Source organism: Sebastes fasciatus, chromosome 12 (assembly GCF_043250625.1).
Source record: "Sebastes fasciatus isolate fSebFas1 chromosome 12, fSebFas1.pri, whole genome shotgun sequence".
Taxonomy (NCBI): Eukaryota; Metazoa; Chordata; class Actinopteri; order Perciformes; family Sebastidae; genus Sebastes; species Sebastes fasciatus.
The window spans coordinates 6,751,682-6,775,690 of NC_133806.1; the positions used below are offsets into that span (position 1 = coordinate 6,751,682).

General features: G+C 39.9%; 1 protein-coding gene across 3 annotated transcripts; it reads left to right on the plus strand.

Moving 5' to 3' along the window:
• The first annotated feature begins 826 nt into the window (after positions 1-826).
• On the plus strand, positions 827-23,464 carry LOC141778543 (glucocorticoid-induced transcript 1 protein-like). 3 transcript variants are annotated; one of them, XM_074652877.1, is made up of 9 exons: positions 827-1,186; positions 1,347-1,747; positions 7,338-7,483; positions 13,501-13,590; positions 16,539-16,664; positions 17,635-17,772; positions 19,706-19,895; positions 20,701-20,818; positions 21,109-23,464. In XM_074652877.1, exons 2-9 carry the CDS (start codon positions 1,411-1,413, stop codon positions 21,446-21,448), a joined length of 1,485 nt encoding a protein of 494 aa, XP_074508978.1. In that variant the 5' UTR covers positions 827-1,186; positions 1,347-1,410; the 3' UTR covers positions 21,449-23,464. The 3 variants fall into 3 exon arrangements, with proteins under 3 accessions (XP_074508978.1, XP_074508976.1, XP_074508977.1); XM_074652875.1 differs by having other exon boundaries at positions 1,004-1,186; positions 7,335-7,483; XM_074652876.1 differs by having other exon boundaries at positions 1,011-1,186; positions 7,335-7,483; positions 16,542-16,664.
• Positions 23,465-24,009: the final 545 nt, after the last annotated feature.

Genomic DNA, 24,009 nt, shown 5'->3' on the forward strand with positions numbered 1-24,009 from the left:
CAGGTAAGTAGGTATGAAACATTTCTATGTACAGGTCAAACTGTTACTGTACATTGTGTACAATGCTTGAATGCATATTGTATCAAGATTGTATGGCTAATGTAAGTCACTCCAGGGGTCAGCAACCTTTACTATCAAATAAGCCATTTTAGGCACACAAAAAAATCAGTTTGAAGTTGCAAAACATGTGAGCATTGTGATGAAGGTAACACAGTTTATAGTCAAAGTATATAGTAGATAAGTCTAATGCAGTGAGGGCCAAAGTGCAAATGTACTACGGAGTATCAGGACCACATTGAGGGGGAAAAAATCTGAGATTTCCAGAATAAAAGTCATAATATTACAAGAAAAAAAGTCGTAATATTACGAGAATAAGGTCATAACTTTACAAGATAAAAAAACATGTAAAATTACTACTTTATAATATATCTTTATTCTTGAAACTCAAATTAATTTGTTTTGTTTTTTCCTTTTTTTATATATACATATATTTTCCTTTTTTTCTTTTTCTTCCTTTTCCTCATAACAAAATTAAATTAAATTAAATATGGATAAAACAAAATGGAGAGAAAAATAAATTAAAGAAAGAAATAAATAAATAAATAAAAATTAATAAACAAATAAATAAATAAAAAAAATAAAAAAGAAAAGGAAAACTTTTAAAAAAGCCAACATAACTGGGCAAGATCAATATCATGTGACTGTGTTATTGTCAGTTTTTTGTGTGTTAGTGTAAGCGGTTTACTGGGAGCAGTGCTGGTTGTATACTGTTATATATATTGAATAAGCATAATTTGGTATATTATAGTATTGGTATAAGTATATTTCTACATCTTCATTTTTTTTCCACACACAAAAAAAAAACTACCCACACTAATAAGACATCTCTAACCTGATTGGCTGAAAGCACAATCCATAGACAACATTTGCACCAATCAGCGCTCTTACTGTATAACGCCACCAGCCAATCAGAAGCTCGGAAGCTCTTAGCGTAGCCCGCCCACAGACACCAGCCAGTAGTGAGTCCGCAGCTGCTGTCAGTTAGCCTCAGAGAGTGGACGTGATGGGGAACACAGCAGAGCTGGAAAAACACGACTTAAATGTTTGAAGAAGTATGAAAAACAACTTTTAAAAGTTACTTGAGTAGTGATTAAAGCTTACGACGTTATGTGGTAGTATCTTGGAGGTAAGTTAATACTAAATAATGTGTGTTTTTCTCTCTTTTAGAGCTGAAAATGTTAAAAAAAGGAAGCTAACTTTTATTTTTTTTTGTTGCTAACAAGCTAATGTTTATCTTACTGTTCTCCACCTCTCGCCACCAAAACCTCCTCCTACTCCTCTACTAGAGAAGCAGCAACTTTTGGCAGTACGTCCTTTCTTAATAGGAATTACAGCCAGTTTTCCAGGAGGATGTCAAACCCCAGTAACTCGCTCCAGCAGCCCAGGGTGAGACGCAGCAATGCGGGCTCTCCAGGCTCCTCCAGCAGCAGCTGCCGTCTGCACCCCATCCGAGCCACCGTGCCCTACCAGCTCCTGCGTGGTGGAGGACCGAGCAGCCCGACGCGGTCCAGCCAGCAGACCCTCCACGGTGGTGGTGGTGGTGGTGGTGGAGGTGGTGGAGCCACGACCAACAGCCGAGGCTCAAGTCCTCCATCCAGCCCTTCACTCACTTCAGGAAATGCTAAGCAAAGACTGTCTCCTGAGAATAAGGACTCCTGTCCTCCACCAGACTCTCCAGTCTCCAGAGGTAACTTTTCTTCTTTAATCTGTTTTTTTCTCATACACATAGGCTGAAAAAAATGCCATGTCACCACGTGCTGTTGCTCACTGATAACTTGTCAGGGTAACTTTTTTTTTGCTTACTAGTAGACACAAGTTAGATTATTATATATATGATTATATATTATAACATAATATATAGTATATAATATATATATATATATATATTATATATTATATAGTATATATATATGTATAATATATAATATATATATATATATATATATTATATAGTATATATGTATAATATAATATAATATATATATATATATATATATATATTATATATTATATAGTATATATATATATATGTATATATAATAAACTATCCCAGATGTATTTACATCCCAAATTAAATATATGAACAGCATCCCAAGTTTATTTACAACCCACATATCCATCCGGAGTTAAAAAGTAGATATAAACCAACCCTCATCACAACTCTTCTTCAACCATATACCTCCCAATATATTATAATTGTACACAGAAGTTAGATTATTATGAATGAATGAAAGACTTTATTTCGAACATAAAATAAATAAAAACAGATACAAAATAATAATAAGAGTAATAGTGTCCGAAAAGGAGTATAGGTAGAAGTAAAACTTATATTTCCCTATACCCCTTTCTCACTTCACCTCTAATAACTCATATATCATAGAATGATAATATAATATATAAACTATCCCAGATGTATTTACATCCCAAATTAAATATATGAACAGCATCCCAAGTTTATTTACAACCCACATATCCATCCGGAGTTAAAAAGTAGATATAAACCAACCCTCATCACAACTCTTCCTCAACCATATACCTCCCAATATATTATAATTGTGCAAACAAATAGAATAGAATAGAAAGCTTTATTGTCATTGTATTAAATACGAGATTCACAGTTGCCACTTCTGGTCAGTGCTTTAAAACAAATACTTGACAAGACTAAACGAGGCAGATAAAACACATATAACAGGTAAAACACACAGTTATAAAGCAAATAAAACAGGTAAAATAGATGTAATAAATAAATATAAACAGAAGTGTTACACTAGAAGTATAAAATATAAAAAATAGATGTAATGTAAACAGAGGTAATTGCACTTGTAAAATAGGTAGGGTAGATGTAATAAATAAAATGGGTTAAATAGTATTTTTTATAACCTTTTTTAAGCCTGGAGCAAAGGTTGGCAACTTGATTTGCAAAAAAAGTTGATGCATTAACTATTTAGCCTATCATCCACTTACACAATTAGGCACTCATAAAGAGAATAGAGTGCACTATTGGCTCTCTTATTTCCTATGGACTTTTGACAGGAGAGAGGGGGAGGAGAGAATTGGCAGAAAGGCATGCTTTCAGTTGTAAAAGGGGCCACGTCAGTCCCAGTAGACAGACACAGTGCTGAGTGAATAGTCAGGTGTTGCTTATTCTGACCTCACTCCATACATACATGGACATATTCAGAAACATATGCTGAGCTTCCTTCACCACGTTGCCTTGCACATGGGTAACAGAGGCTAGCCGCTATGTCGTTTCGTGTCATGCTCAGCTGCTCCTTGGAAAGGGAAATGGGAGACAAACTGAAGGAGTCCAGGCAGCCCTAAATCCGCATTTCCCAGTGTTTCACTAAATCTCATTTATGTGACCGCCTTTTCCTGCCAAATATCGACACTGTGTGCTGGTTTTCCAGACCGGTAGCAGTATCTTTTTGTGTGCCAGAACTGCATTTTTTTGTTGTTTTTTTCCTGTAAACCCTGACAACCCAAAACATACACATAACCACACATTATCCACGTACATTGTGATATGGGAAGTGTCTGAATACAGCTTGCTTTTCCAGTATGTGGAGACAAAAAGAGACTCTAGTTGAACCTGAGTGGGTATTTCTGAGTCTACATCAGTTCCCCTGAAAAGTACCAAGTATTCCCTCTACAAGGCAGTTCTGCACTTAATGAGATTAGGTCACATATCTCAACACGCCACACAGCAACCACGGTGCACCAGCCCAGATCAATGCTACCTTCATTAGTCATGTTTAAAAGCTTCTCCCTCTTATACCTTTTAACCAAAATGGCAGCCCTCTTGTTTCAGTGCAGGATGGTAGTTATTGTGGAGTTGTGTGTGTGGAATTTTATGTTTGTGACGTGTTTCACATTCCTCAGTTCTTTGAATGAGATGACCTCCAACCTCCTTGACCAGTGTACCATGCAAGGCAGGAAACGAAGTCTCTTCCATAACAACTGAGTAGGCAGACTTGCCAGGCACGACACATTTTCACCCGTGTTTGGCTAGCGTTTGGTGTTGATTTCCCACCCCAGTGGCATGCCACGCATACCTCAGTCCTCTGAGAGAGACGACCTCTAACCCAGGCCAGTGTCTCATGTTAGTGGTGATGATGGAGACTTGACCCGCCTTCATTGCTGTGACCTCACAGTCCAAACACGCCGGAGTGGCCTCAGATGATGACTATGATCAGCAGTCAAAAAAATGCAAACACGATTTAGTCATCTTCATCTTTCATCACAGCAGTTCAGCTTGATGAGACTGAAGCAGGAGGCGTAGCACTTTGTAATTTATCATTCATTGTAGTACTTTGAACCCACTCGCAGACATAATGCTTGCCATTTGGTGGGAAATTCAGTCCAAAGTGCCTCGCAGTACCATCAGCGTTAGTGCCCGACAATGTCACCCTGGTAATGGACTGCACTGGTGTTCGTATCATAGCATGATGATGAAGGACGCAGTGAAGAGTATTATATTCCACATCATGACCTTTTAGGTTCACCATAATGACATCATTCACTTACCACACTGTCCCAACAATGATAGTCCTGCTCTCTGTCAAAGTGCCAGCTGTGCTGAAACAGCCCTGCCTCATTGTCAACCATTCAAACTGCAGAGTAGGACCAAATGTGAAAATGAGCGTGTTGTCCAAATCAAGTCGACTCTGGTGGAACTGGGCTGTGTTTTCTGTACTTTTATCCGCCTGCACATAACTGACTGTGGAGCATCTGGTTGAATCTTAACTTTGATGTCAAGTTTGTTCATTCTTCTCAGTTATAAAAGTTGGAATCGTTAACTCCGTTGGCATACCCTCCTCGTCCATTGAGATGCACTCAAACTAGTCCCAAGCTAACTTATTGTGGGATGTACCCACTGGACTCATTGACTTATGCTAACAAGCCATTTCCAGACCAGCTGAGGAACAGATGCTGAAGCTCATAACTTTAAAAGATCATGGCCAAGATTAATATCAGTCATATTGTATGAAAGACAGTCCCTGCTCCAACTACTGCTTGCAATTAACACATTTTCTAGCTTGAGCAACTCATGTAGAACATTATTGAAATATGAACTGCAGGTTGGCCTAGTAGTTAAAGAGATTCCTCCATGATAGGTACTGTTTTTATATTTTAATATAGTACATAAACACACAGTATTATAAGTATTTACAGAATCAATAGTCACTTGTATCAGTAGTTTATATAATACAGTAAATATAACAAATAATACTCACATTTTGGCAAATGATAAGTAGTATTAGTAGTCATTTCAGTAGTATCAGTATAATCTGACACTGCATCCATTGTTTAGGTTTTCTCATAGCACCCTTTTTAACAATGACCACGTTTGCACAGTGGGCAATTCCATTTTTCATTATTCACTGTAGGTAATTTGAGCAATTACAATAAAATTGACTTGAATTAAATATGTCCAAGTGTTTATTAAAGTGACCGATAAGCCCTAGCAGGTTTAACTTTAGCACAAACTAAAATTGTAGTGTCATTTAATTGAGAAATTCTGAGATACCAAAAGTGATTTTGTTCTGTGATTGCAAGATGAAGCAAAATGTTTCCTTTCAACCTGTGTCGTGCAGCCTTGTGAAAACCTACAGGAAACCATTCTGCTATGGTTTACTGATCTGGACCACGTGTTTGTTTTCACATTTGCCTCTGCTCTACAGTTAATAAACCACCCATTTATCCCCTGGATATGCAGAGACTTTTTCACAGCTTGCCGAATTGCCCGGTGAAGGAAAGTTCTTATTAAAATTCAACCTGAAAATATTCCTTTTAATGTCACATACACCACTCACTTATCCCTGAAATCAGCAGATGGACTGCTTTGATGTCTTGGCTTCTTTCACACTGTTTCTTTTTTCTCATCAGGAGATTATTCTAGTCTGGCAAGTGGGGAGACGATGGAAAATAACCACAATCCCGGTTCTGAGAGCACTGGCTTGGCCTGTATCAATATTGATGGAAATTTAGCCTGGTTCCTTTGTCTACAATGCTTCAGGGAATTTTACTGTAGCCCAGTAAGCTTACTTAGGCAATACCTTTGGGTGGGTAGGCCTGTGTATTCTATGAACAAAGAACAACAATGACCAGCTATGTAGTTCTGCTAGGAGAGGGGTGCCTCATGTAGATAGTTTAGTCAGTGTGTCGGTTTGTGTGTTCATGTTGGAAAGGCCTCTGCCTAAACCTACTCAGACAAGGAACAGAATACATTTTTCCTGATCATCAAGCTCATTCCTTTTATTCTGTCTTCTTGATACAGAAATGAGGGAGCTTTCATTTGCTTTTAGTAATCACACAAACTGCAATTGGGGCTAATAAAGTTAATCCAGCTCTTACCTCAGTCTCATGCTATTCTCAAGCTAATGTCTTTGTGTTTGCATGTTTTGTTTTTCTGTCTTTTTTTTTTTTTTTTTTTTTTTTAAACTGCGTGTCACTGCAGGAATGTTGAGTGGATGCAGGCAGTATTGATGTGCATTGTGGTGTGGTTGTTTATGAGTTCTTATGTGGGTGGTGTGTGCTTAACTGTTCTGGCTCACAGCAGACTGCTCTCATAACATCAGATACTCCTGCTCAGCCATTTACATTTGCTGCAGGGCCTCTGTTCTCAAGCCTGTTTGTTTGCCCTGCACTAATACTTACGAGATTAGAAAAAATTTCCACACTTTGAGAACAGGAAGAGATTGCATGGCAAGGTCTCGTCTCAATAAAACACTGTTAATTGCAGTAGTTAACTGGCGAAGGGGAAGTGTTGATTGATTATAATGTACTGTCTCTAGAGATATTATCTAACTTTTTGCAGCCAGGGACCTGAGTAACAATTCATTCTGTGATTGACTGAAATATTTCTATTCTTGTAATGTGAAGATCTACCCACAATCTCTTTTATGCACCCACAACAAGACAGTTGCAGAAACTAGGTTAAGGAAACCAACTTATTTTGACAGCAAGACTTGGATTGCGCAATTGCTTTTCATTTCACGATACATGATTATGTAAACCATTATAGTTGTGTGCCACTCAAAATAATATGGCCCCCAGTCCATGGCTACACATTTGCATTGATGAATTTATTACAATGTGACATTTTAGTTTTGTATGTTGAACTTAGTCTTATTGCCAACATTAGTAAAGTTGGCAAATCAAATTCAAAGATGCCTCAGGGTGTTTTGTAATGTTGCTCAATTATTGTTGACACCTGCATGTGTTTGTGTTTGTGTGTGTCTCATCCTGTTTCTTTGTTCTTTCCGAATTCACAGCAGAAAGGTCCAAGTTACAGGTTCGGAGTTCCAGTGCCATCCGGCGGACATCTTCCCTGGACGCCATCACAGGGCCATACCTCACCGGCCAGTGGCCTCGGGACTCCCATGGACCCTACCCTTCCTGTATGAAAGACAAAGCCACACAGGTACATACCATTCAGAAAAAAACACTATCTTGGCTATGGGCCTGATTAGGAGTCAGTGATATCATATTATTCATGATAGGTACTGTGAAGCTGTCTGGGTTTGGGGTCCTCCGCCAAGAAAATTAGAAGGTTTTTGACTTAAAACTACGCAGTTTCACATCGTTATTAACGGTACCAAATGACCGCAGCGTCCATGGTCCCAGGAAAAATAGAAGAGACAAAGCGAAGAGGCGCTAACTCGCACTACAAAGACCACATATGTCGTCTACTTGTAACCAAATTGATCTTATTCATCTCAGCGGGTGACAGTGATTGATTTATTATCACATTGTTCATTTGGTTTGGGGGTACTTAATCAGGGATGCCCGTTGCTGCGGCAGGGGAAATTAAGAAAATCAAGTTTGGAAAAGTAAGAGTCAAATGGCTTAAACAGTCATATTCAGGAGGGGTAGTACGAGAAAAAGAAACACCAGGATGAACTTAGTTTAATAATCGTGACCTGGAAGTGTTTTACCCAGTAAGGTTCACATCAAGTTATTTTAAAGTTTCACAAAGCTAAAATACATTAAAATATCTGAATATGGCCCGTACTTTGACCAGAGTGTCTGATAAATCTCCAGTTTCCACACTTACTTTTCATTTCTCCCAGCAAATTATAGTAGTTCCCAATAACTGTTGGTTTCTGTCGTAGTAGCCGGTGAAGACAAATTTACAAGCCGTGGACAAATATTTAGTTACAGTAATCTGGTGGTGGAGTCTGCTGTCAATACAGGCCTAATGGACTTTGCAGGAAATATTCCTAAATTCCCTCAGAGCACTACATTTTAATACATTATAACACTTCATAAGAGCTATGCATGGATTTCATATTGAGCCTCACCACAGTATTCCTGGATAGCAGCCCACCCACTAATCTTGCCATGTGACTGATGGCTAAATGCAGTTTTTCTCTAAGAGCTTAATTTTTTGGGGGGTTGTTGGTTTGGGGTGGGTTTGTGTTATGAAAGAATATTGACTATGCATGATCATGACATGGGCTGCTCCCTCTTTGCTGACAGAAGCCTTTCATGTGTCTGAATGAAGACCGCCAAGCCTAATTTACATGGGCTTCATCCCTTTAACCCCTCATTTGCCTCACATTTCTTTGTGTGTAGGCTGAGGAAGTGGTTGCATACAGCCACTTCTGTCTTGAAGTGGCTGTATGCAGAATAAATACCTCTTATTACAGGGTTCCTTTGCAGGCCTGGAAAGATTGGTATGGAAAATCAATTTGATAATTATCTGGTCTTGAAAACTGTTGTTGCAGGAAAGAAACGTCTAGGCATGTATACACAGTGATCTTGTAGACCTACTGTTTTTTTTGTCACATTGTGATATTTAGTTATTTACTTGTGCTATATAGTGATATGGCCATGACCATATTTCCCAGCCATTATCAGCAAAGATCTGATTGAAGGCTGACCAAAATGAAAATCCAGTTTAAGAGATTTATGTCTATCAAAGCTGTTGAAATTTGAGATGGAAAACATTTGGCTATGTTGTAATGATGTGGGAGAGAGTGTGACACACTTAACAATCCTTGAACGATTAAATGCACAAACTCCCCCAAGGATAGTGAGAGACCACTTCCTGTTTAAAAAGCGATGCCTGGGCCCAGCTCTTTCTATAAGACAACAACAGCAGAGAGCAGCAGACAAAAGGTCCCTGGCCTCTTTTGTTGTGCATTGCGCAAGTTCAAGACAGCCTCTCCTTTGAGCTGTTATGTAGCCTTGCATGGAGGTGAAGTTGTTTGCACCTGTCCCCCAGGCTGTGGCTGAGTCGAGGAGAAATCCCACTGCTTACCACCTGGCCCTCGTGGCTGCACGGCCCGCCTGCCTTTTGTGTGGGAGTTGAGGAGCAGAGGGCCCATACATATGCTAATCACTGTTCCGGGATAGGTCTGTGTGTTCTAGGCCCTGTGGTTACAGAACACAGAGAATGTCTGTATGAAGATTAGGGCCCTGACACACCAAGCCGACCTCAAAGACCTAGAACCGACAAAGGCAGACTGATCAAACAGTTTGCGTCGCCTCACGTCTTCTGTTAAAAGTTGCACTCGAACATAATACAAAGACTACAGCCGATGACCAGCTGACCACTGACATGCATGTACTTTCTGCGCCTGCGAAAAAACATAACGGAAAGACAAACAAACTAGCCTGCTGTTTTTCACGCCACAGTGAATCTGCTTAAACTGTCTCATTGTAGGCTTGCCGCGGTAGTACGTGTTACACGATGTTCGGACATAGATCGATTGCATTACTTGCCCACCACTAGGGGTGGGAATCACCAGAGGCCCCACGATACGATATTATCACGATACTGAAGTCCTGATACACTCTTATTGTGATTTTAAACATTTTGTGATATGCTGAGTATTGTGATAAGATATATTGCGATTTATTACCTTTTTCAGCTGCAAATTAAGCAGTTTAACATTGGGTTTATCTAACAAAATGGAGTTCTCACTCTGTTCATCTGTTTTCAGTCACATATCTTGAGGTGGAAGGTCGAGGATTCCTTCCTTCTTCCTACTACCAATCCTTTCCTTACGTTTTCTAGTTTCATATGATACCCGTATCTTCACTAGCTTTAAGACTGAGCCTGCTACAACCTCTGAAAGACAGACTGTCGGATTGTTAAGAGGTTAATAGTTTATATAATAAATGATCGATACTTGATGTCCGTGTATCAATACAATACTGCCACTCAAAATATCGCATTACTATCCTGTATTTTTTTATTTTTTCCCCCTATTCACCGACCCCACAGTCGTTTTGCTTTTCTTTCTTTTTGTCATACAACGGACATCACAATTATAAACTGTCAAGTGTCTGCTCCATATATTTTCTTGTAAAATGTCCGGTGTAATCGGTAATATAGGTGTTAATGAGGGCCTGCCGTTGCCAGATATCCATCTTTCGGCTTGGTGTGTCGGGTCTTAAGATGGACGCACATAATTAACCCTACATTAGTGCTGTATTACATAGTATCTGCCATCACTATGCCCCTTTTTTGCTTCATATGAGCGTAATGTAAACAGATGTGTATGTTTCTGTTTATTGGTCTATGTAAATATAGATGAATGAAGCAAGAACAAACAACAAAAATGCTGTCTTAGAGACATTTATCCGTTTTCTGTAATGCTCAGTGAGTTTCAGACATGCACCAGATAACTAGCCAAATCAGAGTGCATGTTTTCCTCATCTCTAAACCCCCATCAAATGATAGCAGTGGCACTCTGCTCGCGTGTCTCGACTTGCAATCTAAACAAACCAGCACAAGTTCCACTGCTATTCTATTGAAGCCACAGTCATTATTTCCTGCTTTGGAACAGAGCTGGATTCTTGAGGATGTTGCCTGCATGTAACCCTTTGGGTGGGAATCATAATGGGAAGCAAGCTGCAGGCTACGGTAACAGAGTTTTATCTGCACAGCAGTGCATTATCAGGCACAACACCTGGTACACAAGTCTACAAAGCACACAACTCGGGCCGGAAGTTCAAGAGCTAGCATGATAAAAGGGCCTCTGTGGTAAATAAAGCCGGGTGTTCTTGTTAACAGACAGTTTGTTTGAGGGAACAGTGTCAATCAAAAAAGAGAGCCTCCAGTATTTTTAACTGTCTTGTCTTACTATGTGTACCTGGGGGAGAATTAGGAGTTTAATTGCAAACTGAGATATCACCACAAAGAAAAACATGACTCCTACCTTGACACCTGCCATATGTCAAATTAAAAATTATTAATTTGATTTAAGGCTCATGAGAATGAAGCTACACTTTCAGATGAAGAAAAATACCACCTGTAAATAACTGAACTGAATGGTACTGAATTAAAATATGTCCAGTAATACCACTTTGTCCTGTCAGAGTGACAACAAAGCCCTACCACGATCCCTCCATTTTTCTGTTGATTCTCAAAAATGATTGTGCTTTTCATTTTAACCAGTATTGCCCAGCCCTATGAAAACCTACACATCATTATCAGTCACTGCCAAATGAAAGTGTTTCACATTTCATTGAGTTACAAGTAGTGGGTAGCATTCCCTATTTGACGTCATTGAACATCTGTGAGAACTTAGTTTTTCCTCAACGGCTAAGTCCACAACTCAATAAAGCCCGTCTGCCCTTTTGCAGCAATCTGCATTTTGTATGAGCAGATTAAGCTGCAGCATCGAGTCCCTCGAAGTCTGGCAGAGGCATCAAATGGCACAAGCCATTCCATAGGCCATGCACAAAATGTTAATGCTAAAGGCTAGCTACACATCTGCCATCCAGCGTGGCCAAGCACACTGGTCCCTTTTATGAGAGCACAAGCACCCATTTAATTCGCTGTCCTTTTCTGGGGAAGCCAGCGCCAGCAATCCAGCGCAAACGGCTTCACGGGTGTTCCTCATTATTCACAGTGTGATATTCCATATCATAGGGCAAGGCTTGTGCGTTAGCTGGAGAGCCATAGAGGTTTGTCTGTTTGTGTGGGGTCAGACATAAGGCAGTGTGAAGACACTGACATTTAAGATGTTTCGTACCACTGTGATGACCATAAAACGTCAGATGTTTGAGGATTTGTTTGAGGACCAGAGGCACTGTTGATCTGCATAATCAGGGGGAAGTATGTGGTTTCAGACAACCCTATGAAACATCCTCAGTCTGTTTCTGTTTTTGCATATATTTACATAACTTAACCGTTTCCTTGTTTATGCAGTAGAGATATAAAAGACGTGTTCAGTGAGACAGAACTGCCTCTATGCTCTCTGCTAGGGGATGTTTTGTATATTAGATGTTTTCTTATTGGTGTACTAACGACACAAAATTTCTCTGTAGACTCGTTCACTTGATATAAGCGTAGCATTGTGCTGTACATATTCTGCCAAATCACAGTAGTGTATATAGGCTAAATTGATATTTGTAGACTCACTATAGGGGAAATGATGGAAACTCCAAGGTGGAAAAGTAGCACCAGCTGCTAGTAAAGTCCTTGTAAATGTCACCTGTGGCTGACAAGGCAGGTAACCATATATTATTTGGTAGCCCTGTAATTATTTTCTCAAACTACGGCTTGTTAAATGGCTGGTGGATTTCGCAATGTACTAGTCACAGATGTATTTATCTTAACCTGGCTTTCTAATGGTAGCAATCAAACATGCTATGACTTTTGTTTTTTCCTGTTGAATGTAGTTCTTTCCTCAGGGATGGTATGTCATGACTCTTTTCCTCCTTTTTATTGATTCCAGATTTTCAGCTTTACTTTTGAGCACACGGCACTCATTCCTGCTTTCACCCACGTCTTTCTCAACTGGTTATCCAAATATTTGACTTTTAAGGTATTTAGTTGATGCTCACATCCTGAGTGACTTCACAATGAGGTGGCACATTGGTGTCTTTATCAAGGACATTTTTTAAAGTTTTTAGGAGAGGTCTTTGTATAAGCTTTGAGTTTCCTACTTCTCCTGCATAAGCTTTTATTTACTTTAAATTAATGTATATGTAGGTAGAAATGTGTGTGTATCATTCATAATAACTGTATTTTCATTGTGTAAAAAACTTAAGTGAAAATATAAAATAAATAAGGACATTTCATAACACACATATCTCTTGATGGGCATATATTCAACAAGACTCAACAAGGACTCTACATCTGTGACCTTTCAGTTATCTGATCTATGTAAACATTAGGCCACCCTGCCTCGTAAACAAATCTCGGAAACTACAGGTTAGTTAATCCTAGGCTTTAAGGGAGATGTAATGTATTCTATTTAGATATCTTTGCACACAATAGAAACTCGTGTTTATGCTCTCGTGCAGGAGTACATTATACTTATCTCTGTGTGCATATACAACATAAGATATGCTATTTGGTGGCCACAGTGTCGTACAGTACATTTGGAGCACGTATCACTAACATGACTTGTGTTAGAGGAAATAATGTAGAGTTGTGTAACATGTGGTTATGTGTCAGCATGTATTTATGTGTTTCAGACTCCAGGTCTCTGGATTGATGAGGGAGCAGAACAGGGAAGTCCTCACCAGCGGTCAGCCTCCTGGGGCAGCGCAGACCACCTCAAAGAGGTAAATTCACCTGTCTTAACCTCGCTTCACCCAAGTCACAGCTGCTGCTGACAAACACCACAGATGGTGGATTAACACAGTGGAGTAGTGTCAGCAATCTGACACTAAGCTGGGCCAGACTGGTTTAAAACATTCACACAGCCAGTTCAAAGAGCATGTTTTTGTCATTTTTGAGGTTCATTCCATTTATTCAGAATGTGTTTTATTTGTTAGGGTTTGAGGTCAGCCTAAATATTATGCTCCTTAAGGCTGGTTTCCACTTCTGTCTATCTGCTGGGCTTGGTGGCCAACCAGCCGACCACATGGAGCTATTAGGTCTCCAACTCTCCAAACCACAGTCTAAATTTAACCTCCTTCTCCCCTCTGTTTCCCACTCAACTGCACCCTCGCATCTCATTACGGCCTGTTGTTTTTGAGAGACTGTGCAGGAGCTCCCCTCAAGGGTGACACAACCATATTGTTCCCTCTTTAGTTTGCATTGAGTGAACTTATTCAGGGTAATTCACATTACTTAAAAGCCTTATGGATGGTTCTGCAACACAATAGACATTCATATTTTCCTGTTTCCGACACAAGATCTGAAATCTGTGTCATCAATATTTAATTCCAAAATGTTGATGGCACACAGGTGTCTTGGGTTTTTGTTAGTATTGACCATAGACTGTATATAAGAAGTAGTCACCGTGATCTCACCCAATGGTTTATGCACTGCTGTTTTGAAGCCACGAGTTCAGCCTTTTTTGCCATAATTTACAAAATGAACATCATGCTGTATTGACAAAGATTTGAAACTAGCGATTGAGACCATAAACTCATGTTTACAATGTTTACTGAGGTAATAAATCTAGTTAGAAGTAGTAATTTGTCATAGACTTCTATACAATCGGATTTGTTTTTGCAACCAGAGGAGTCGCCCCCTGCTGGCTGTTAGAAAGAAGGCAAGTTTAAGGCACTTCCGCATTGGCTTCACTTTTTAGAACCGGAAGTTGCCCACTGGTATTGACCAGAAAAAACATCATTCAGAGTCTTTTTACAAACTCACAAGCACACCTTCAAGAATCACCTTTAACCAGATGTAAAGACCAGTATGCAGAACTGCATTCCGTACATGACTTCATTTTATGACCTTCCAACGATGGTGTTATTCAAGTTCGTAATAAGTTCAACTTCATAAAACACAGGTATGGTAGGTACTCTAATGTGTTTTCAATGGAGCAGGCTTTGCCCTTACTTTGTTGACCATGTGTCACCTGGCCAGGCTACGCTGGGCTCATGCTAGGCGCATTAAGTGACAGATCTTGATGCTCAAGAATTAGATGTTATTTGCATTACTATTAAATTGTTAAGATGAGAAAGAAGTGTTAGGTTTTTATTATGAATAGAATGGTGTGTATGCAAACTACTAGTAGTCACATTACATTTAGGCAATGCCAACAGTTGTAAAAGGGAGACTGGAAGAGACATATTTTAATAGATGCAGCCACAAGGAATGCACAAAACCTATTTCCCAGCTCAGCGGTTTGATCTCATGAAATCCGATTGTTGGAATCAAATTTCATAAATCACATTCAGGTGTAAATGTACACACTACAAGTAGGCCCACTGGAACAATTTAGTGTTCGACTTTCTGCAGACAGTCCCAGGGCCTTGGCCTGTACGATCAATACAGCCAGGAAAACCTCTCTTTCTCATCCTCTGAGATTACATCGGGATTGCCTGGACTTGTCGTTATCGACTGCTGCGGTCACTCAATGAATGTAGCGAACTGTATTCTAGATCTCTAACCTCTGCGATTACATGTGTGGGAGGACATCTATGAAAAGAGCAAGTCTCTTTGTTGACTGTGTTGCCAGGATTACAAGATCAGCATTGAAGACCACACCTTTGTCTGCATAGTACAACTGCGTCTGTTAGACTCACAAAGGGTATCCTGTTTTTAGGCTGATACTGGGCCAGATGCAGAAACACCCATTGACCTAACTCATTTCATCATCAGACATGCATGGCTGATTTATTATATGCACTATAGTAGTCTGCAACAATATTCACAAGTCGGTCTTTATGGGTTCACACAGTAGCACATATAGTGCCATATTAATGTTGTAAGCCACATAAGACAAAGCCAGCCATCCTAAAAATTATAAGAAAATATAAATTTGGTAAATAACACAATATTCTTATCAGTGTAGGTTGTCATTGTTCTACCAGCTGCTGCAAAAGGAGGAACATCAATAAAAATATCACTATAACACTAAATATGTCAGATCTGTAAAATTATTTTCATATCTTTTCTTGTCCAAAGGTTAAATACGTGAAAGTAGAGCTGCAGCGATAAATTAAATGATAAACAATTAATTGATCAGTTGATTGACAGAAAATGAATCAGCAAGTATTTTGATAGATTAATCAATTAAGTCACTTTTTTTTAAGCTATATATATATATATATATATATATTCATCTTTTTCTTGTCTTGACTTTATAGGAAATTGAATATCTTTGGGTTTTGGACTGTTGGTTGAACAAAACAAAATATTGGAAGACATCTCAAAAAACTACAAAATGCAAGTAGTGGTTGAACAAAATTAAAATGCCTTTATTTGACATGGCAATAATTGTTTAAAATGACCAACGCGTTGCGTCCAACATAGGTCTTCATCAGGGTCACTGTGAGTCCTTGGGCTTTAGGACTTTGTGACAGGCAGTTTTTGCCGTTTTTTGATGTTTTATACACCAAACAATTAATCAAAAAATATTCGGCAGATAAATTGATTATGAAAATAATCGTTGATTGCAGCCCTACATGGGAGTAAATGTGCTCATCACCTTCTGGCCTCATTCATTTCACTGAAGGAGAACATTTAAAATGTACATGTTGACAGAAATACAGCCTTCCTAACTCAAATTGTGATCCTGTCATTTGCTGAAGTCATGTTACTTTTCTTCCAGCAGATTGCTAAACTGAGACTGCAGCTGCAGCGCAGCAAACAGGTCAGCCGGCAGAGCAAAGACAGGGAGCACAGCTCACTGCAGCTGCAGCAACAGGCGCAGTATGGCACTGCATGCCAACCGCAGGTGAGTTATTCATGTCGGTACTCATGCCATGCCAAACTGAGTCTCTTTTCAGGTGAAAACATTAACTAACTCTGACTTTGGTGATGCAAGATGTTACCCTGACAGCGGGTATATGATAAGGTAGCTTAGCAGCCAAGCAAAAAACATACAAATTAAACAGATGGTGACCAAACCATATCACAGCTGTTGGAGATAAGCTAACTGAATATGAATATACCAGGGTTAAGCAAGGTGGCTTTCTGCATTATTTGGTTAATGGTATCAAATTATAAATCAGGGTTTTACATTTTCATTTACTACATTAGTTTAAGTTTGGTAGTTATAAAGCTGTAGTTTATCAGCATGCAATAATTATGCAGTCACTATTTGAGGAGTAGGTGTAGAGTGAAAGTGCCGGTTTATTTTTATAGCATGTTTTGCATGTTTTGCATGTGCCTTTTAGGCTTGTGTATAGGCCATATTTGATCACAGTCCAAGTTTATGATGTTGTATGTTGCACTGTGTTTGACCGAGGACGTCTAGTTAATGAGTTCATTCTGACCAGTTGTGTCAAAAGAGGAGAGGGAATGTGTCCGGGCATGCCCCGTCCTCTCCTTGTTTGCAGTTCATTCATTAACAGACGCCCAGCAACAGTACACATCAACCACTGTGGGAAAATTAACTATAAACAGAGATATGCTATGCCCCATACCCACATGCGGTAGATCACAATCATGGCTGTGTTTTTGTTCCCTATGATATTTAATCCCACTCCACTAACATGTATTTAAACTGAACGCCTCCACCCATTAAATATCTCATGAAACTGGATCAGCGACAATTCAATACCGCAAGCAGATCTCGGTGCCACAGAGTCTAAGACATACACAGTGTTATGTATTTTAGTGCACAATTGATCTGACTTGAGAAGAACAAATTTTGATTTGTATATAATTTTTCTCTTTATCTTTAAAATTGTCTGTCTTTCCAGTACAAGGGGACTTCATCAGCCCTGTCAACAATCCCTGTGCCAAAATCCTTCATATGCAGGGTGCCGAGCAGCGTGGAGGGAATCAGCCACGAGCTAGAAAATGTGTTTATCAGAGAGGACTGGGAGCAGGGGATACAGGTAGGGATGTCTACACACAACAGCAACGAGCCAAGCAGTTTTTAAAGTGTGGTTTAATAATATGTAGCAGTTGGTGTTTGTAAACACACAGCATTCAAAGTTGGCCACTCCTCCTCAGCTCAACTAGCTGAGAGAGAGAGAGCAGTGGTGATAAATAAAATAAAATGTTATTTTCTGATTGTTTTCCGGCGGTTATGTTCTAAAACACAAATAGACACACAACTAACCCCGCACACCTCCGCACAATCCTGCGGGAAGGTGCCGAGTTGCCGGATTTTGAATGAATGCAGCCGAAAGGCAGGCTGTCCTCCTTGCCTGGTGTGTGTGTCTCGGTCAAACTTGCACACTGATAGCAACGAACAACCACTGCACACAGCAGAGGAGAAGAGAAGAGCAGGGGAACTCACAGTGATGTAACAGACCCGTTCTCATCCGTCAAATACAACCGCAAAGCATCTAAAGGGGGACTAGTGCCCATCGATGTATAGCCTAATGCTTTTGCCTTGGTATCAGAAGCCGAGGGGCGTGACAAAGCAGCGATATTTGACCACCTGAACGGGCTGCACAACCAGCGCGCTGTTATTGGCTGGGGGTTACACCTCCACGTGAGGCCCAAAGGCCCCGAGTAAATCAAAATAAGAAAGGAGAAGACACCGGCAGAAGGCAAGGTCTCTGCAGAAATAGACACCGCCACACAATTCTAGTGGGGAATAAGTGATGCTTGAGCGGGATTATTTTTGTATCAGCCTATACATTGTTTTTTCGAAATTGTTGCATATTATACCTGTAAGCCTTATCTTTTGTACCAATTGGTTTATATGTCATATCGTACAGACTGTAAATACGAGCAGCCAAGTGGGGAAAAGTTGTTCATGGCAGCTTCCTAGTTTTGATTAAGAGTAGGAATTTCTGACAGCTAAAATATATCTCTCTTTCTGAATCTAAAAGATTACTTTATTTATTTATTTATTTTATTTGGTAATGTTTGTTGATAAAGGAGTGAAATGGGCCTATATGTTCAAATTTAATTACTTTTTCAGTAATTTTACCTCGCAGATGGACCCACATTTTAAGAAAACTGAGATTTATTTTTCCTCGACATTGGTCAAACTTTACGTTTATTTATATATATATATATATATATATATATATATATACTGTATGAATATGCTTATGGTCAAAAACGGCTTTTTAGGCTATGCTTAAAATTTATGACATGCACGAACACAGTCTTGTAAAGTCACTTGCAGCATTGTGCACCATACTGTCTTGACAGTAAGACGTGCATATATTCTCACTCACACTGAATTAAATTGCTCAGAGGCGAGGACACCCGTAAATCCTGTCTGATGTGGGGTAGTGAACCTTGGCAGGTCCGTAAAACTCCCCTCTTAGAAAGTCACAGACACACACACACACACATATACACACACACAGTTTAAACACACATATAAACATACGCAGGACTACAGATTTACTGCCTGCTGTGCACCAAGCCCTTTTTCTCTCCTGCCCTCCCATTTGAATCAGTTGTGCCAAAGCAGAACGCCCTGCACATCACACTGTTCATCTACTGTCAAGTATTACCATCTGGTGTAGTGTTTGCTTCCCCAATTGCCCTTTAAGCAGAGAGACAAACACGCCAGTGAGTCTCTTCAGTTCCAGTCATTCTTAGATTTACGATATTTTATCTGATGCTCTTAACCCAGAGTGACATCACAGTTAGTGAGCAGGTAGCTGTTCAGCGAGTTGCACAGGAATGCTTCAACAGTTCACATGTGTTTTTCAAGGACACATTTCCTGTTATGGGTGATTGAATGTAACCTTTGAGTTATGATTCTCTAAACGCTAAGCGCCGCCACTCTGACATTTTAGGATCCATGTACGTTAACGCATGACCTTTCACCACCTCCTCCGCACTCTGACCTCACAGACCATGGATGTGGTGGATGGCCGCCGCGCCCCCTTCCCTCCGCATCACTACAGCAGCAGTGGGGACACACGTGACACGGACACGCAGGCCCCTTCAAGTGGTGACTCCAGCCCGTCGCCCCGCCCCTTCAGCTCTGACCACGTACACTCTCCTGATGGAAGCCCGTGCTCTGCAGAGGAAATCGACAAAGGTGTGCCTTTTTTGTTTGACAGATGCAGCTTTAGAGGGGAACTCCACTGATTTTATACATACTAGTCTGTTTACAGGTCTTGAAGTGTGGATATCTGCAAGTGATGTCACTTGAGTCAGCATTGACTACAGGTTTTTGAAAATAAATATAAAAAATCTGGGGGTTAGAAAGAAGTGAGCTTCCCAGACCTCTGCAGCCCGCTCCTCATCTCTGCTTGACGCTACATTACCTGATTCTCTGACCAAACTGTCAGCGGTTGAGTTGCCTTGTGGGTAATGTAGGAGCCAGGTTTTAACAAGGAAGAAGAATGCGTGAAATAAAAACCACAATAGGAAAACGAGCAGTAAGAGCTGATCTGAGGTTCGCTGTCCACCTGACCTGTGATTGGTCAAAATCTCCCGTCACAGGCTAGATTTTCTAAAGCCTGAAAACAGAGCCATGAGGAGGTGCAGAAGTCTAGTTATCTCTCAGAACACTTGAATTACAATATGCTGAAAGGTTATTATGGAATTTTTTCCCAATGATGCCAAAAACCTACTGCAACTTTAAGCAAAGTTCTTGTACGGCAGCTTGTGTTTTAACATTTGAGAAGTTTGGTTTCTTTTGTTTCATGAAAAAAAAAAGGGTTTGTAGAAAAGGATGTTTATATTGCATAAAGCAAGGTACTGAAACAGTATTAATTTAGTGTCCGTACAGAAACTCGTATTGGGAAGTGATACACAGCCCTACTAAAAGCACATTGCAGCGTCTAATCAATAAGTCTTTTTTTTTCTTTTCCCTTTTATATTCTTTACTGTATTTCCAGATATTTGCAGTTCTCCTCTCCCCAAGTTTGCCACATCTCCCAAACCTAACAACAGCTACATGTTCAAACGGGAACCTCCAGAGGGCTGTGAGAGGGTCAAAGTGTTTGAGGAGATGGTGTAAGTATTTTTTTTCATTTTACAATCTGTTTGTGGTTTCTAAATGTACCCTGTGTGAGCACTGAGTGTACTGATTATTAACAGAAAAACAAACAATAGATACGGTTTACTGTACTATTTCATGGCTCCTGTTCGAGGATAGTACAAAGCCAACAAGCTTATTTGCATTGTGGGTGGCAGGGATGAGGGCAAAACAGCTGTGTAGGATAAACAACTTGCATTTAATCAAAACTGTCAAATAAATAGAAAATAAGCAAAAGTACTGAGCAAGACTTTTTTTTTGTCTTCAGATCCGGCAAATCAAAAGGCTTCCCGCTCTTCTCGTGCCCTGACAAAAACAAGGTGAACTTCATTCCCAGAGGCTCTGCCTTCTGCCCTGTCAAACTCCTCTGCTCCTCCCTCTTCTCCCCCGTCATTCCCTCATCCTGCTCCTCCGCCAGCCCCGGTCTCCATGGCAACGACAGCCCAGGGCCTCAGGTGACCCCAACTCTGCCCACTGCACCACTAGCTACCTTTCCGGCCTCCGCTGACTGGAGCACCGACACAAGCACAGGCGTAAACACAGATAACCGCACAGATAGCCAGAGCCCCGACACAGATGGCGCAGCACAAGTTCTCCTCACCAGCTAGTCCTCAGGTATTCATAACCAAACCACCTACGGCTGAAACTTTACAGCTAGTCAGGTGGTATGGCTATAAAACAAAAAAAACAAAAAAAAGAATAAAAAAATCCTTGCACTCCGTTAATCCTAACGTTAGCCAGCAGGGAGTGCCTAAGGTGTAGAAATGACAAACACAAAGTAGGGTAATGGCACCAGCATCCTGCTGCACAAGCTTGATTGTTTGATCATTGTCCAGACTTAAGAGTGTGCTGACCTTGGGCACCGCCTCCCTTCACCCATCACTAACCCAGCCTTCTCTGTACCGTGACACCACCCATAACAAAAATAACTTCGCTTTCTTTTTCAAAAAAAAAAATATATATATATATATATATATATATATATATATATATATATATAAATTACTGCTCAAATGATTGTGTTACGTGGCACTGGCAGTTTTATCAAGATAAAAGGAAAAAGGAAAAATCTTTCACAAGAGACAGCTATGGGGTATCAGAGAAACACATTCTACTCATGTTATCTAACCAGCTTCTTGGCTGTTCGGTGTTCAGCGAGCTAACAGCTAAAGTACATATACGTAAGCTTTTTGACAGGATGGGAAATGCTTGATTCATGTATTTAGCATATCAGGATGTCTTACAGTCAGAACACATTGCCCCCACATTAACCACAGGGTTTGCACTTGTTAAGACATGGCTCAGAATGATACAGACCATGGCCTATTTTTATTTGTTTATTTTAAAGTATTTGTAGCACAATGTCTTTGTGAAACCAGCAGTTGCTTGAGTGCTCCACCCAACAAGCTTACAAGCCGAGACATAGATCTGCTTTTCTAGTCTGATCACTATTAATTAGCTCAACACAAAAGGCAAATATCAGATGTTTTTCAGTGACCAAATAACCAGTAACGAAGCACACAACTTCCCCCATTGCCGTGTTTTATTGCCCCACACTACACAGAACAATAACTCAGGTCATGTGGAATGTACTTGCTTGGACTATGTTGCCTTTCCCCAGTGTTCATGACTTTCTTCTACAGAAAGACTTTTGTCTTTTGTAGAAATGCTTAATTTGTTTTTTCCCTGGAGAGGGAATTTATTACGGACCGATTGGTGTCACATCTTGTGACAGATGACTTTTGCGTTAACCCGTTCAGGTTAGAGTTTCAGGTGCTATGACACATTCCAGAGATCGCCGTTGCATAGGTCAACCGTGAGTACTTGCGCGTAAGCGGAACTATAGCTACATAAGCTACACCCTCCCAAATTGAGAAGTTGACAGATATGTCGTTTGTTTCTCCCCTTTTGTTAAATATGTACCAAAGCAGGCCTGTCATATATTTGGGACACAAGAGGAACCCTTTTTTGTGCCAGAAGAAGAATGTTTATGTGCATTTCGTTAAGTTTATAAACAGTTCAGCGACATATAAACACTGGTTCATAGTGTTTCAAAACACAGGCGGTAATCGTTGAACCAAGCCTAAGCACTTACTTGGAAGTGAGATGATAATCACTATTTTTATTTTAGACCAATTTGTAAGTTAAAACAATCAGAACTTGAGTGTGCAATTGATTTTTTGTTTGAAGTAAAGCTACACTAACATTGTTGTGGAACAGTTTTGCTCAATATATAGATCGAACCACATGTGCCCTAACGTTACCGGCACAAGTTGTATCTCCAGAACATATTTAAAGATAAAAAAAACAAAAAAACATGACTGATTTAGACATGTTAGCGTTGAATGAGAGACATAAACTAGTAAATGTTTCATTCCAAAACTTGTTGTCTATTAAGCCACTTGCACACATAAACACAAATGTGAACAATATGCAACACATTCCACACATTAAGTTGAAATATGCTCTCCTGCTTGCAGCTCCAAGAGTTTCAATCATACCAATTTTGATTTTATTCATAAGCTCATTGTGCAGTGCAGTTGAGATGATTCAGTTCTCCTGTGTATTACGCATTTTTATGTAGACCTTGTGTGTGTGTTTTTCAATAAAGAAAACAAAGAAAAGTCATTTTGAATTGGTATATAATCTTGTCAAAGGTCATGGTAAATGGACTTGGGCTTTTCTAGTCTTCCGACCACTGAAAGTGCTTTACACCACATGTCAGTATTCACCCATTCACACACACATTCATACACTGATGGCAGAGGCTACTAAGGTGCCACCTTTGCCCATCAGGATCTAATCTAAATACTCATTCACACACCGATGGCTATGCCTTTGGGAGCAATTTGGGGTTAAGTGTCTTGCTCAAGGACACATTGACATGTGACCTGGAGCAGCCGGGGATCGAACCGCCGACCTTCCGCCCCGTCATAGAAAGACACATCGACTAATAAGATCAGTATTCAGAAGCATGGCATTTATACACAAATAGGAGTCAAGGTAAGGCAATCGATGTATTTGGTTATGATTTTAAATATTAACAAATGTCACATGGCTTGAACATCAAAAATAACACAAGGCTAAGAAGTTGCAGCAAAATTCACAATTAATATACATGATAAGGAATCAAATAATAGTTATGATGAGGTTCTATATTGTTGATTTG

Excerpts from the sequence above, each read along its gene's own strand:
- LOC141778543 (XM_074652875.1), top strand. The coding sequence starts at position 1,411 with ATGTCAAACCCCAGTAACTCGCTCCAGCAGCCCAGGGTGAGACGCAGC. Across the intron at positions 16,665-17,634 it reads GCACTGCATGCCAACCGCAG|TACAAGGGGACTTCATCAGC; the intron begins GTGAGTTATTCA and ends CTGTCTTTCCAG. Across the intron at positions 20,819-21,108 it reads AAAGTGTTTGAGGAGATGGT|ATCCGGCAAATCAAAAGGCT; the intron begins GTAAGTATTTTT and ends TTTTGTCTTCAG.